Consider the following 16,745-nt stretch of genomic DNA (forward strand, 5'->3'; position numbering starts at 1 on the left):
AGCACATACAACTGTTATTTCTTTATTTATTTATTACCAAAACAACAATTAGAGGTTCACAGTGAACAGATAGGCTTTCCTCTCTGCTCTTTGCTCTGACTTCAGGCGGGTTTCAATTCATGGCTGTTGCAGCTGTTTGTGAGTAAGGGTTTGGATAAGTTGGGAAGAGGCTTTCAGCAACACTCGCCACTCTCCCAAGACAATAACTGCAGAACGATTGGTGCTTTCACGGCAAGTCACCAACAGAAGAAAGCTGCTCGATTTTTTTTTGCTAGTTGCTTTTTTGGAAAAAGGTTGCTGGATTGGTTTGAAAATTTGCTAAACTGGCAGCAGTGACCAGGTGCTTCCTCAGATCAGAAGTATTCCCGCCGCTGGCCTTGCACTTCCCGTCACAAATATTGCAGAGATATATTCTCCTCCTACTTCCATCTGGTACTTGCAAACAAACCCTTTTGTATAAGAACCATTGGATTAAGTTAATTTATTTTGGTGGTTAAGTATTTTCTTGAACTACAGAGATAATCCTACAAATGCTTAGATTCAATGTGTAATTAATAATCCTATTTGTTTGTTTATTTACATCATGTTTTGAGATAGTTATTCAATTGTGTCGTTGTGTATTCACCCCGTTTCACTCTTTAACTCCTTTTAGTACTTGCACTTTGATTTGATACTGAAAGCTGATTAATTTATTTTTCATCACTACATTGTCAGTTAATAAAATCTAAAAGGTAACGTGAATGATTTGATAAAGCTTTATTCCCTTAAGGTCGGTGTTTGAAAGATGCACCTTTGGTTGCAATCACAGCTCTGAGACTGTGTGGATGGGTCTCAGTCAGACTGGAATATTTGGATGCTGCACATATTCTCTACTGGTCCTTACAAAACAGGTGATGTTACTGTACGTCAGGGGACTTGGGGACTGGGCATGACCAACCCTAAGCTTTGATTTGGCCACTCCAGAACATACATCTTGTTGTGTTTAAACCATTATTGGGACAGGTTTGCTGTGTGCTTGGGGTTGGTGTCTCATAAAAAGTCATGGTTCTCCGACACACTGAAGGAGAGCATCTTTCTATCTCTCTCTACCTTGACAAGCCCTCTAGTGCCTGCTATAAAGAACCATACCCAGAGCATGATGCTGCCACCGCCATGCTTCACGGAAGAGATGGTGAGTTGTTGGCGATGCAACGATTTTAGTATTTCCTAGCATGTAGTCTGATTACCAAAAAGCATTTTTTTTTCTCATTAGATGAAAGAATGACTCACTGAAGCTTTTAACTCATTCAGAGTGGCTGTGGGTGCCTTGGTGAACCCTTTCAGCAGTATTTGTCGTCTTGCCTATCCACTCAATTTGTTAGCATGGCCATTTCTGGGTCCCCTTAGACATTTCATGAAGATTATTAATCTCCATATGATATCCAATGTGTTCGGGAATCTTGCATTACCTGAGATACTTCCCAGCAATTGTTTCTATAATTTGTTTGTTGGACCACAGACTGGGCCTACCAGATATAACCTTTCATAATAAGCTCACGTCACACACTGCTTTCATGTAACTTCCGTTTCTCTCACGGAGATGCTGTTGGCATCGTTATCTGGACCTCTTTTAAATTAGGTTTCGGGCATCAAAGGAGGTGGAGGTTTTTGCAGTCAGTCTTTTTATGTTATATATTTTAAAATAATTTGTACAAACGTTCATCTTTTACAATCACCTTTATTCATACGGATAGTTTTATAGCAACACAAATTGTCATTTATAAGTGGGACCTGTTTAAGATATAAAAACATTGACGTTGAGACGTTTTTTATTCCTTGTTAAAAAAGAAAAAAACACATAAATGATGAAACACCCAAAGAGGATGAATACTTTTTAGAGAGGGTGTAAATAATTGACCAGATCAGGCATTTTTGGAGTGGGATGCACCAGCCATGTGAATCCTCCCAAAGATTTACTTTGTCCATTTCCACAGAGGGGGAGCTTTAAAACATGTGACTGCACACAAAAGGGAGAGAGAAGGCTTCATTATCATATAATCTGAGTTGCACCTATGAGTCATCACATCTAACCTATATATATTTTTTTTGGAACCACAAACCTGTGGTGGAAAATAATTATGTTCCGAGTCACGGAGTTATGTAAATGACTGTACAGGAACAGATTGTATTTTGGGACTTTTAGTTTGGATTCTTTAAATTTTGACCTATTGGGAATACCAGATCTGTTAATCCGGTGTTTGGGGAGCTGTTCATGAGTCATTCTGCATCCCGGCTCTGTCCCGTCCCTCAGCCAGCCGGGCTGCGGTGCATTCGCTTGGGTGAGGTGGGGGTGGGGGGAAGGAGGACACCTCTTTCTCGGAAACTGGTGAAGTTTTTGTGTCTGGCGCGCATCCAGACACCACGTCCTGGACTTACATCCGAAATAACCCCCGAACGCCAGACTCTACTTCTCTGTGACACACAAAAAAAAAAAAAAACAGAAGAAAGAAAATGCGAAACCTAAGCGAGGGTGTCTCAGTCGATGCCCACAAACTCAAACCAGGAACTCCTTCGACGTGTTCAGGCTGAGCGCACCCTCTTCCAAGCATCTGTGACCATGACTTCGGATCTGCCTCCGTCCAAGGCGCTCTACATCGGGATGGAGGTGGTGATCGCCGTGTCCTCGGTCATCGGCAACGTGATGGTGGTCTGGGCTGTACGCATCAACCGGTCTCTGAGAGACACCACGTTCTGCTTCATCGTCTCCCTGGCCTTGGCTGACATTGCGGTCGGGGCTCTTGTCATCCCGCTCGCCATAACCATGAGCATCGGGCTCCAGACGCACTTCTACAGCTGTCTGCTGTTCGCCTGCACGGTGCTCGTCCTCACCCAAAGTTCAATCCTTGCGCTGCTGGCCATCGCCATCGATCGCTACCTGAGAGTCAAAATACCCATGAGGTAGGCCTAAAGGTGAATTCCACTATAGTTTTTAATATTTTTGTCTGATATGTCTGGAGCCTTTGTGTCTGCTTGGACCCGGAGGGGCGCCGAGAATGGTCGCTCCAGAGTCACCAGGGTTTCATTTTAGTCCTTCCCGCGATGCCTGGGGTTACCGTTAGTTGTTTTTTGTGTGTGTGTGTGTTTTTTTTTTTTAAACGAAAATATAATCTCGCATTAGTCTTTTGTCATAATCACACCCCCTAATCAATCATAGTACCTGACAGATTTAGAGTTGAAGTGAATCAAATTCGTCTAAGAAGTTTTCTGATAGGGATTGGGACAGGTATCCTCTGAATAGGTAATAAAACAAGCAGTTTCAATTATAATAATAAATAAAAAAGGTAACCTGTTATGGTAAAAAAAATAAAATAAAATTTGTATTTAACCCTCTTACAACCATGACGAAATAATTTGCATTAAAGGAATAAAACCCTTCGTCTTATTGTGTTCAAAGATTTTGCATGTTTTTTAATTTTCTTTTAAAAAAAAAGTTATTTTAGGTTGGAACGCCACCTTGCCAATCACCCTAATCTTTAGATTCAGCCACAGACCCTCTATAAAAATCAAGGCAAGGCAAATTATATTTTTCTACCATTATTACAACAAGACAAAGGAAAATGCTTTACAAGAAATCAAAGGAAAGACTTAAATCGCTAAATTCTTTTCAGCTTTGCTTGAAAAGCCATCTTAAAATTTCAAACAATGAAAAAGCCTTGTATAAAAATAAACCCAAAACGAAACATACATTTGGATTCAGATCAACTCTGGCTTTGCCACTCAAAAGAATTAATATTACCTACAGTGAAATAAAGGGATTATACATTATTTCCAAATATCTCCATTTAATGAATGAACATAAATAAAATGTTGTTATTGAGTAATGTCCACTTGTTAGTCTGGTTTTAACTTCCTTGATGAGCAAATTTCAAAGTATGCTGTCTAAAACTGTTACCCTCACATGTTCATATATTTTTCCGAGAACTACAACTTTTAGTTGAGGCGTTGGACAATCAGCCGTTAAAGGGTCTGTCAGAGAATGCATGACTGGTCAATAGGCTCACGGTGGATGCTTCTTGGACTGCATAATTTGTCAAGCCAGCAAGCCAACACACACAAAGAAGCAAATGCTCATGCGCACCACACTCCGGCTCTGTCGGAGAAAGGACATTAATACAACTTACAGTGACATTAATCAGGAAGCATTTATAATTGATTGTCCATTATGGGAATACTGGAGGTCTACTGTTTCTGTGTGGCATGTCTGCCTGCTTTGTCGTGCCAGTGGCATGGTGGGAGACTATACAAACAAATGCTAGAAAGAAATTGTGTTCTAACATCACAAAACTAGCAAATAACAAATATTTTCGTAAGAATAAATTAAAAGGCAGAAGTGGATTTTGGGCAATATGGGCAATATATGGCTGACAGCCCAGGACACCTTAAGGGTTGGCGGGGGGTCATCAGACAGTTGAAACAAAAACAATATCTGTTGCTTATTTTCCCTGTCAATACAGCGTGTTGCGTAAGGTGTGAGCAAATGTGAAAATTATATACAATGCAGTTGCTATTTAAGCAAAATGTTTAATCGTATTGTTCTAGTGTATAGAACACGGAGCTTACCCAGGGCGCCTGGCTGTCGTTTACATAAATTTTTTTTTTTTTAACTTTACGTCATAGAAGACCAATTTAATGACAAACTTCTATTCTGGTCGTATTCAGATTTCAGCCTTGAGTGAATCACTTTTAACAGTAACTTGAACCAGAAATTGATTTCCCCTCCCTGTACCTCCTTTGGGACCGTAGAGGGAGACGCTTTCAGCACTGATTGCTTTTTATAGCTGAGGTGTTTGGAGACACTTTGCGTTGATAGGGAGTGGTCTGAGATTTGGGAAGAAATTTCTCAGGCTTTGCTGGTGGCCTTGGAAAGGATTTACGGATGCGAGACAGCAGCTGAAAAACCCAGAAGAGAGGCAGTGATGGACAGACAACAGTCAGAATCTAGACAGCAATTTTTTGGCAGATACAGAGCTTATCAGTATGCAGCCAGAGAGCAGGAGCTTTACCCGCGGCTGCGGCGTTAGGCTTCCACATGTGGAGTTGAAAGGAATCTCTGACGTCACATAGGAGTAGTCCTACTCCAGCCTTGATCTCTTTTGGCATCCTTTAATGCTTTTGTCCTGTCAAGGACAAAAAGAAGAAAAGTGTTGGGAAAGAGAAACAGCACGATTTGCCATTGTGTTTGTGTTTGGTTTCATTGACAGTGAGATTACCCAGACAGCATGCAGATGTGATAAGGGAAGAGAAACATGCACCTTCTATGTTGCCTGTAATAATTGCTCATTACTTTCTTCTAATTGATCAACTTGTACTTTTTTTTTTTTAACAATGACGACCTATTAAAAACAAAACAAGAAAACAAAGAACAAGCTTATGCAGGACTTGGCCATTGACTTGTATGGGAAAGACATTTCTCGTGATGTCTGCAGCTCAGAGGATAAGACGTTAACACAACTCACAAGTTCCTCTTTTATGATGCAACAAAACCTCATTTTGCTAATTGACCAAAGTATCCCATTTGCTAAGCACGTCAAAATTTCAAACTCAGATTTACAGAACTAAGTATTCTGAACAAACATCGCGTGACTGCCATTCGAAAGCGAAGTACCATAAAGTCAGACTATTACAGTGAGCTTCCAAGCTGAATACAAAGCTACAAGTCTTACACAGACAGTTTTGTTTTTTTACTTTGACTTTCATAAACCTGTAGGCCAAGTCTAAATGTCACTCAAAGGCTGCATAAAGCAAGCCTCAGCCATATATAGTGGGGTATTACAGGTTTCTTAGCCATTTTACTGACTCTGTGGTACGGTCGCTTGATATCTGGAAAGCATGTAATTGCGATACTGTTTGTGAATATTGCACTTACGATATAGACTACAATTAAGTAATTTTCATTATTTTCCTTCCTAATGATGCCCCCGCTATTCTTCAATGTTTAGCATCACATGCACTAGAAATATACATCAGTTTTGGGCATAGAGCAAAGCACAAAAAACCCCAAAAAAAAACATCTCACCATAGGCCAGATATATAGCAAACAGAATTTGCATGCATAGCAATTATATAAAGAACTCCCTACCACATGGCCGATATAAGTTGTCTTTTGCAACTGTGGCATTGCAATAAAACCTGATGTAGCAATGCTGGTTGTGGTTTAAAATATTGTGCAGCTTAATGTATGGGTATTTTTTTGTTAAAAATGCAAAAATACATGTCACTTTGTTTTCACCTTAAAGAAATAAACACATTAAGTCATTATGGAGTAAGCAGAGCTTACATTTATGCTGTGGGAATTGGACCTCTGTGGTGCTAAGCTGTGAGGTTCATGTTGCTCAATTCTACCTCTAAAATATCCATATCTTAGTATCTTAGATTAGCTTTAAAATAATTTAATAGATTTCTTTATTTTCCTTTATTCATGCATGGGCATACATTTCTTTAGTATTTACTATTTAGTAGGAGGTACTTTTAAAAACTGTACGACTTGTGTCAAATGTGTTGGAGTTCCTTTCAAAGGATTATCAGAGTAGTTTGCTGAAATGTTGTCCCATATCTTTTAACAGGATCCGGGTGCTTGCAGAGAACGGTTCAGCTCTGTCCCCACAGTTTCTAATGAATTGAGATCAGGATTTTGCAACTCTGACTCACAAACAAAGACTTTGTTGTTCTTAAGCCACTTTAGAACCAATTTGGCAAAATGCTTTGGATCTCTGGCCATTTATGTCCAAGCTTTAATATCCAGACGGATGTCTTCAGATGTTTGTTTTTTTCCTCCTTCCTCCAGCCAAACATGCACACAGCATGATGTTGCCGCCCCGGTACTTAACAGTTAAACTTTGGCGTGTCTGATTTAATGTTAGACGTTGGGGTAAATGTAATGCGTCTTATTATATGTTAACATCTGGCATCAGCTGTGGCTACTTGCTTTGTGGATTCAGGTCAGAATCTAAACTTCTCTTTGTCAGGATTTGTCTTTGATGAACCCAGAACCACACACAGGACTAAAGTTGAGGAGTTTTATTGACAGGTTTGGTGGGTGATGTAACCAGTAATCCAGGAATACACAACAGGGGTGCAGATGAAGGCAGGAGCTGACAGCCTGGAGAGAGAGAGTCCAACGAAGCTGGGAGGCTTGGCACTGGACAGAGCTTTCTCAGAGTGACTAGTCAGGTTAGCAGATCTCAGGAGAGACCAGGACAAAAGGCAGAGCTTCACCAGGAACTAGCAACATAAACAAAGTCTTTCAGGGAGACTGGCAGGACTGACCTTAAATGAGAAAGCAAATCAAATCTTCCAACGCAAAAAACGAGGACTGGCATGGAGAGGGTGTAGAACGATGACGGACCGGCAAAGTAGTGACAGCAGAGTGAGGCTTAAGTAGTGAGGCTGGCAGGTGAAATGAGTCTGGCTAATTAGTGGCTGGCAGGTGTGACTAACTGCAGAGGAAGGGAAGGCTGAAGTGAGGGGAAGGAGAAACTAAAAACAATAAATAAAGTCAAACCCTAACTAAAACTAAAACAAGGTGGAAAAACCGAAAACCAATGGCAACAAAAGCCGAATCAAAACTAAACCATGACACTCTTCACCACTGACATATTTCAACAAACGTCTGTTTTCAATAAATGTTCTAAATAAATGGACTCTCTCCTGCTTCTTGGAGGCCCAGCTGTGTGATGTGCAAAGGTATTCATTTCCTTTGACCTTTTTTCACATTACAGACACAAACTTTGCAAAAGTTTTTTTTAGTGACTTCAAAAGGCAATTGGTTACTCTCAAATTTATTTCAGTTATCAGGGTATTGGGGCTGAATGCAAATGCATGCCATCCTATCGCATTTTACTTTACTTACTACAGAACCTGTTCTCAAGAGTGAAGAGTATTTTATTTGTCACCACGTGTTACTGAGGCACAATTTCTCTTTGGCTACTTCGGTTCACGTTACATCTGTTCTGCTTTTGAATGGGTTGTGGCCTTCATTCTTAGTTTCTGATGCTCTCCTAGGAAATGATCACAAATCACAAAGTGTGGTGTCTTTAGATTACTTTCGGACATCAAATTAGCATAACAAAATCATTGGTAAAAGCACATTTATGTGATAAATATTCTCGGGAAATAAAAATTGGCCCTTACAGCTACATAGAAAGCAATACCTTGGCTGTTAAGGCTGTTTGAGCTCCCATCATACCCCTGCTCATTTGGCTTCCTAATTATGCCTACATTATTTGAAATAATAAGTCCACTTTTGTGTTGTGGAATGAGATCAAAGAAGTTTGGGGAACATTGCTCTACTGCTATGCTTGAGGAGATTGTTCAGCTAGCGCTCTATTTAAATAATTTAAAGCTACTAAGCAGCCTCCTTTGTGCACCGTAAATCAAATAAAGAGGGAAGCGCTTATTTTTCTGTATAATTTTACACATTCAACATATTTTTACTCAAATAAAAGTAAAATGTAGCTAACCCAGAAATTACTCACGGAAGAGTAAAAAAATTATTGGTATGAAGGCTACTCAAGTACCGAGTAATTTATCATAACATCTGAATGAACAGTTAAAACTGATGTTATAGGACAGACAAATTTTAAAGACTAAAATAAACAAATATACAACAGCTAACAATTATAAAATAAATTTAGACAGGAGAAACATGTTTCTGAACTTCTTTCAACATAACACCAATGAAACCAATACTTACAGCTGTTAATGTATCTACAGTAAGTTAGGACAGTGCAGAGTACTTCCAATGACAATATATATTGTCTATTTTGTTGTTCATCTGACCTCTAAATGGGTCAATGAGCTCAGCAGATAGAAAATAAAATAAAAAAAATCAAAGCTTGTGCACAGACAAGAAGTCTCACTTTATTATAAACTGTAGATGTGTGTCTCTCTGGTGCATCTTTGGTTAGAACAATTTAATTCAGTGAAGTTAGCCATGGTGGGTAGCATAGCTAGAAATTTTACTCAAGAGTAGCAATATTTTTAAACAATATTACTCAAGTAAAAGTAAAAAGTACAGTACCGTAAAACTACTCCTAAAAGTACTGTTTGTTAAAAAAGTTACTCAAATGAACGTAACTAAGTAAATTTAAGTAGTTACTACCCAACCTCTGCATTTAAGGTACAATCAACTTGTAACTAGGTAAGCAAACAAATAATCTACTTACACTTAATTGTCAAATAATGGTTAATTAGATTCAAGTTTGTTCCATCCAATTAACCGATACCGTTCGCTTAGAGTCAGACCTTCTTTCAAGTGTTGTAGTGCGGCCGCCAGCCAGCAGAGTGCGCTGCGGGTCATACTAAAGTGAAGCCACACCGCAGTTGTAGGAGAATATAGTAATGGAAAAGAAACATTTTTTTTTATTGCAAAATTACAAGATTGCAAAAACAAAGATAGATCAGCTTGTACACGTATCTCAAGTCAACTTAGGATAAGCTCCCATTAAGCCAGATAATGACTCTCTTTCAATCATAAGAGCAAAACTCATAAAATAGAACGCCAACAAGACAACAGTAAACAAACAAGTAAATAAAAGCCATAAAATAAAAATATATATATATATAATTTCCAGTGTCTTTGGGACATTGTACATAACATATTTCAAACACTTGAAGTGTAACACATATAAAAATAGAAAGACAAATCTAACACAACTAAATAAAATTAGACAAAGGACATTCTCATATGGGGTTCAAATGTTCCAGCTGTGGATAGGAAAGTAAAGGAAAGAAAGGAAAGTGTTTTATTTGTAACTATACATACAAGGTACATACAACGAATTTACATAGATCAGATGGAGGGTTAGCTTGAGCCGCTGCGTCTGAGTGTGCCGCCACTAATGGCCGACCTCACCACCATGTCTTTATAGCTATAATTGTATTGCAGTTTTAACCAGTCACAGAGACTTAGAATATAAATCAAAGTTGTTTTTCCAATGACTAAATATGGGGTTAGTTTTGAAATACCTACATCTGTGAATGAAGAATTATACCATTAATATAAGAACCTCTTTTAAATACTCATGTGATATGTTTTAATTTTCTAATCCACATAATACAGTTGTATCAGAAAGTGGAGACAGTTCAATGTTTTTTAAAGTTATGGAGATCAGTCCAGAAAGGAAGAATTGGATCACAGAAAAAAAAAAGTAGCAGTGCGGGGTCTGCTCTTTATAATGCCTATGGTTCCTGAGCAAAACTAGCCGTGGGAGGCTGCTTTTCCTATGACTGCACTATTCAGAAAGCACTTATCATGGCGACTGCTGACGCACGTCCGCTTTGGCTAAAGAGTCCTTACTCTATAAAAGTATTCGGTTTGAGCCTCAATTTCTCAACCAAAACTCACTGATGCGCTCTGAAGGCGAGGATGTGATGACATAAAAGCGGACGGCATTACTCAAAAAGTTGTAACATGATAGAAAAGACATGATCCTAAAAGCACTGATGATGGTGAGGGATTTCGTGGGGATTATTAGTTTTTTATATATTTTATTCTCTTCAACTTGTTTCTGTTTAATAACCTAATAGGTTTCTGTTTTGTTAGATTACAGTTCAGTTCTTAGATAAATTGTTTCTAAGTTTATTGAATTCCAAGTTCAATAAAATGTGAGAAAATCACTACATTTGTTTATTCAGTCAAGATTTAATGCAGGTTGCACAATAAACCTTTATAATATGATTATGTGAATTTTTTAAAATTCAACATATTGTAAAAAATAAATAAAAATATGCCCTTCATGTTATGGAAAGACCCTCTTGATAAAAGGTAAAACTAGGGTTTTTTAGGCATTAGCCGCTTATCAATTAATTGTTAGTCACTCGATTAGATCAGCAAATTTAATATTAACTCATTAATTGATAACTTGCATACCTGCTTGGAACACAGCAGCTGGGTAAACCCTGGTAAGTAGGATAATGTCGTCAGGCTCACATCTCTGGTAACAGATTTCTTTTGGCTGATGGTGTTTCAGATAAGAATAAGCAGAGGAGACTTTAGCAGGACACAGTGTCTGACCTCTAAGAGTATTTTTTTTATCAATTTGTCATCTTCTTCTTTGTTGCCACAGTTACAAGCGAGTGGTGACCCCTCGGCGAGCTGGGACAGCCGTGCTGTTGTGTTGGCTGGTGTCCATCATAGTGGGCCTCACGCCAATGTTCGGCTGGAACAACCTGCAGTTTATACTCAACAATCGCACCTTGATCAGTGAAGAGCTTGTGGTGACCTGTCAGTTTGAGACAGTCATCAGCATGGACTATATGGTCTACTTTAACTTCTTTGGCTGGGTCCTGCCGCCTCTGCTGCTCATGCTGGGCATCTACGTGGAGATTTTCTACATGATCCATAAACAGCTCACCAAGAAGGTAAGGTTTGATTATTTAACCAGCCTTATTGCTGACATTTTCTTCTTTTTTTATCAATGCTTTTCACATCATTTAAACTTTTGCTACGTTTTGTTACATTACAAAGAAAAACTTTGATGGTGTTAACAGGTTTACTCCCAGGAATGCCCAGCCATTAGCTCCATCCATCTTCCTCTTAACTCTGACTATCTGTCCCTGCTGAAGAAATGCCACAATGCTACCACCATGCTTTATGGAAGGCATGATGAGTTTAGTGTAGAGTTTTATGCCGTATGAAGTATTTGGTTTGCAGGACAAAAAGTCCAGTTCTGGTCTCATCTGACCAGAACCTTGTCCTCGTCTTCCTGTTTGTCTCATTAGCTTATGAAACTTTAGGTGGACTTCTAATGGATTTCAGGATCAACAGATTCTCCCACCTGAGCTGTGGACTTGTGCAGCACCTCCGGAGATACCATGGGCCTTTTGGCTGCTTCTCTGATTTATTCTATCCTCGCATGGCAATGTCCTGGTGCTTTTCCAGTTGTGCCATACTCATTTTACTTTTTGATCATGAGTTGAACAGCTAGTTAAATACATTTAAGTTTTGATTTATTTATTTGTGATTTTTGGGGCACTAGTGACCTTTAGTGAAAGTAGGCTGACAGGGAGCAGCATTCACTCCTCATGAAAGAGCGGAGAGTCTCAGTGGACAGTTGTCTGCATTGTCGGTGGCTTTGCAGCAACCCTTCATACTGAGCAAGCATGAAGTAACAGTGGAGAGGAAAACTCCCTTTTAACAGGGAGGAAAACCTCCAGCAGAACCAGGCTCAGCGTGAACGGTCATCTGCCTCGACTGACTGAGGGTTAGAGAAGACAGAGCAAAGACACAAAAAAAGCACAGAAGCACACATTGATTCAGGAATCCTTTCTATGTTCTATGGTAATAGCTGCTTATCTGCCTCCCCTGGATGATGTCACAGCTAACAAAATGCCAGACCAAGTTAACCTACTATGAAGAGAAAAAAGACAGAGAGAACATAAAGTTAAAAGTTTAAATAACATCAAACACTACAACACAGCAGAGTGAGAAAAATATACCCTGATGTCCTCAATCAACCTATACCAGCTATGCCTATAGCAGCATGACTACAGAGATAGCTTGTGGTAACCTAAGCCACTCTAACTAGAAGCTTTGTCAAAAAGGAAAGTTTTAAGCCTAGTTTTAAAAGTTGACAGGATGTAACAAGGTAGTGTACACTGACAATCACATTTCATGATTTTTCCTGTCTCTATAGGTGACAACAAGCCATGCGGATCCCAGGCGTTACTTTGGAAAGGAACTGAAATTAGCCAAGTCTCTCGCCCTCGTCCTTTTCCTCTTCGCAGTCAGTTGGCTCCCTCTTCACATCCTCAACTGCATCACCCTCTTCTTCCCCGGTTGCAAGACGTCGATATCCCTCATTTACATCGCCATTATTCTTACCCATGGCAACTCAGCCGTCAACCCCATCGTGTACGCTTTCCGCATCAAGAAATTCCGCTCTGCGTTTCGGAAAATCTGGAAACAGTACATGCTCTGTCATGACCCCATCGGTCGTCTTCCTCAGAGAGGAAGCCAGAGGGGGCAGAACCGCGAGACGAGGCTCAGGCAGAATGATGACGACGATGACGATGTTTGACCTTTGGGAGCTAATTGTGCTACTGTGTTACTGACAATTTTTAAAGCAGTTGTTTACAGAAGGGAAGAGACTTCATGCTCAAGGAGCTGCCGACCCCAATGACATTGACGGTACTGAGGGACATCAGAGTTGCAAAACGTGAGTTGCAGGATATCCTCCACCTGACATGCACCAAGGATTACATATCCTCTTAGAGATCTGCTTTCAGAATTACAATGGAGGAGACCTTACATTTCCCACCAAAACTTAGAGGGATTCTCATGAGGAAGATGACTCTTTTGGACTTAAGTCAGCAAGTGCATATGTGCTGCACATGTGGTACCATAATGTTGTATACTATACCTGTTTATTTAAATTATAATTCATGGTGTACAACATCTGAAAGAGCTCAAATATATTCATCTGAAATCTGTGCTACATTTAAGTGCTTCGTTCTGTGGCCTTAAGGACAAAAGAAACTTAGTATCTGTGACTTTGTGTGAACAGAAGGACTCTGGCGAATCAGTGGTGAAAGAACAGGAAGCTCTATAACATTAAAGTAACACTGAAACACATCAAATTCATTACAGTAGGATTCGGACCCCTTGAAATTCTTTATATTTTTATACATTACAGCCACCAACTTCCATGTATTTCATTGAGACTTTTTTGTGATAAACTAACACAAAATTATACATTTGCAAAATACTTTCACTGTAAAAATATGAACAGTATCTCGTGCAGATACAGTGTATTTAGCCTCCAATTACTTTGACAACCCTAGATAAAATACTTTGTATTCTATTTCCTTTCTGAAGCACTGCCTGCCAATGTGTAGCTTAATCTCAGTACAAATTCGGCTGATCTGTGAATGCCGCAAAACCTTGTTGTAGAATAGTAGTGAACAAATGAAGAGCAAAATAAAGCCATCAGAGGTCCGGTGTAACCCTGAGGTTTGCTGCTGTAATTGCAGACATTGTTATATCCTTGAAATATTGACTCAACAACGCTAAATTCAAAATGTAGGCCAACGTTTTCTCAGCTTCAGCTGTAAAAAAATAAATATAAATAAATAAACGTATGTATTATTTTTCTTTCACCAGCAAATGATACACTACTTCGTGATGGTCTGTCACAAATAATCCCAATAAAATTCTTTGAAGTTTTAGTTGTAATATAACAAAACAGGTTAGGGTTCAAGGATGTGAACACTTTTGCAAAGTTGCACAAAGGTTGTACTTTTTACGTATTGGCGGCCGTGTCCACGCGAACAGATCTTATGCAAAATGTACACTTCCCTCTTTGCAAATGCAGTTTTTGTTGCCAATAACTGAGATTTTCAAGGATTTTTAAAATATAACTTTGTGGTGTGTACATATGAACCAGGTGTCAGGAGACTACTGGAAGCAGTAACGTTATGTGGCCAACTTTCCACATGCGCTGTATTCCTTTCCTGGTTAGAATCCACAACAAGAGTGAAACCAATTTTATCTATATATATAAAAAAATAGGTATTAGGAAAATATCTGGAGTGCTGTTGCCAGGGACTGAAAACATTTGAATGACAAAATGACCAATACTACCTAATAATGCTTGCTTTTAATTAGATGTTTGCGGACACAGTGTTGAAAACCCACTAATGCATTAGTGATACAACTGTAGCCACCAGAGTTTTAATTAGAGATCTGTGAATTTAAAGATTTACTGGTGCTCCTCACGTCTGTTCGATCACATCCTTTAATCCTTACTACACACTTGGACCGGCCTTTCACGTTTCTTTTTTTACATTTACTCTTGATTTCTCAGAAGACACAATCATTTCTTTTAATCTATTTTCCTTTCAGGGCAGACACACTTTCTTTAGCGTTGCTCCTGTAAAGCGAATCCTAATCGACACTGAATGTTAAGCGCTTGGCAAAATGTGAGTGCTGACACAAATGTAATGTATAGAACTCTATGTAACTAACACATTTCCATATGTCGACTGGAGACACTGCTGAAGATTTAGTTCACCATGGGAACAGCTGCGCAGCGACAAACCTCACAGCTGTTGTTTGCAAAGATTGTGTGTTCGACCTCTAAGCACCTCTGATTTAGGAAACAGTGAAAATGTTGAGTTGTTTTGGATTTTTAACATTAAGATTTTTTGACGCATCAAGATTTAAACAGGTTTATTTCCCTATTTTCACCTGGAGAGTATCTTTAGTTATTTTACTTCTCTTCATGCCTCTCTGTATGACGTCCTTAAGGGGATTCTCTGTATACATGTACATCACAGATGTTTGTTATTTGGCAGACAAACAACAAAAGTGAGGGGCTTATAAATATGAATACAGGGAATATTTAAAACAAATCTAGATGGTTGCATTTAAGCAGATACCCTTTCTACAAAGGTACAGCATATGGATATTACACAGAAAAAAGAACAACATACACTTAAGCGTTCTAATGCTGCTTCTGGTGGAATGAAATCATATTTCCATGTCGTTTTTTTTTGTCTTTCATTTCTGGTTGTGCTTTTATTTCCCTGATGTATTTGATTGCTTACATTGCACGGAAACTAGCCAAATTTTCACAAAGTTAACCTTTGAATTTACGCAATTGTTCTGAAACAAGTGCTGAGGCTATAAAACAGAGGAAGGAAGCAGTGGAGGCGCATTAGCACCTTAGTAATGTTCAGTTTTTATTTAAAAAGCATCTGTCGAAGTGAAGTCCAGGCTGTCCTCAGATGAGAAACTGTCGTTTAAATAAATAATTAAAATATTGTGTGACTGTATAGCCTTGTTCATGTTTTTGTTGTTTTTATTCACATTGTAACAAAGTCTTTAGTGTTTTTTTTGTTTTCTTTCTACTGCAGTTGGACATCTGCATCAGCAAAATGCTTAGTGAACTGTATGATAAGAGTGTGACTAAACTGTACGAAATATAATACACAGTGCCTTGTAAAAGTAACTGTATTACTTGAACTTTTTCCCATTGTCTGACATTATAGCCACACATGTCTATATATATATATATATATATTTGTGTAATTTATATCATAGACCAACACAAGGTGAAAAGAAAATAACATCAGGTTTTAAAAACTTTTTCCACAAATCGGAAACTGTGTGTAATTCGATTTAATTATAAATGCAGCTGTTCTGCAAAGGCCTAAGGTTTATAAGAGAACATTAGTGAGCAAACAGCTTGAAGATCATGGACCACAGCAGAAAGGTCAGTGATAACATTGTAGGGACATTTAAAGCAGAGTTATGGTATAAAACAATACCTAATTCTTTAAAAAAAAATCTCAAAAACAATTGTTCAAACTATGACTGGCCTCCCAAACTGATGTTCATGGTTCCTTTGAAGATCTGCAGAGATCCACAGCTCTGGTTTGTGGACTTGTCCTTTTACTCATTAGCTAGAGAGACAAAAAAATCTGCCTTATATGGAGAAGCAGCAAAAAGGAAAGTCACAAGCCATAAATGGCATTTGGTCAGATGAAAACAAGCAACTTAGTGGACCAGAACTGAGCTTTTCGGCTTGCATGCAAAATGTGGTGTGATAAAAAACCAACACATGAACGCACCGTCCCCACCATGAAATGGCATCTTACTGTGGGGATGCAGGACAATAACACTTAACATTAAGCTGGGGCTACAATAGACTAGGTTAAATCAAAGCGTATCCATGTGTTGGAATGGCCCAGTCAAAGTCTAGAGC

At 38.8% G+C, this 16,745-nt stretch overlaps 1 protein-coding gene across 1 annotated transcript; it reads left to right on the plus strand.

Annotated features, from left to right (window-relative positions):
- The first annotated feature begins 1,883 nt into the window (after positions 1–1,883).
- Positions 1,884–15,989, plus strand: LOC105934746 (adenosine receptor A1). The gene is made up of 3 exons (XM_012874872.3): positions 1,884–2,937; positions 11,106–11,400; positions 12,675–15,989. Exons 1-3 carry the CDS (start codon positions 2,522–2,524, stop codon positions 13,056–13,058), a joined length of 1,095 nt encoding a protein of 364 aa, XP_012730326.2. The 5' UTR covers positions 1,884–2,521; the 3' UTR covers positions 13,059–15,989.
- The last annotated feature ends 756 nt before the right edge of the window (positions 15,990–16,745 follow it).

This window comes from Fundulus heteroclitus, chromosome 20, assembly GCF_011125445.2.
Source record: "Fundulus heteroclitus isolate FHET01 chromosome 20, MU-UCD_Fhet_4.1, whole genome shotgun sequence".
Classification (NCBI taxonomy): domain Eukaryota; kingdom Metazoa; phylum Chordata; class Actinopteri; order Cyprinodontiformes; family Fundulidae; genus Fundulus; species Fundulus heteroclitus.

Excerpts from the sequence above, each read along its gene's own strand:
- LOC105934746 (XM_012874872.3), top strand. The coding sequence starts at position 2,522 with ATGCCCACAAACTCAAACCAGGAACTCCTTCGACGTGTTCAGGCTGAG. Across the intron at positions 2,938-11,105 it reads AGAGTCAAAATACCCATGAG|TTACAAGCGAGTGGTGACCC; the intron begins GTAGGCCTAAAG and ends TTGTTGCCACAG. Across the intron at positions 11,401-12,674 it reads ATAAACAGCTCACCAAGAAG|GTGACAACAAGCCATGCGGA; the intron begins GTAAGGTTTGAT and ends CTGTCTCTATAG.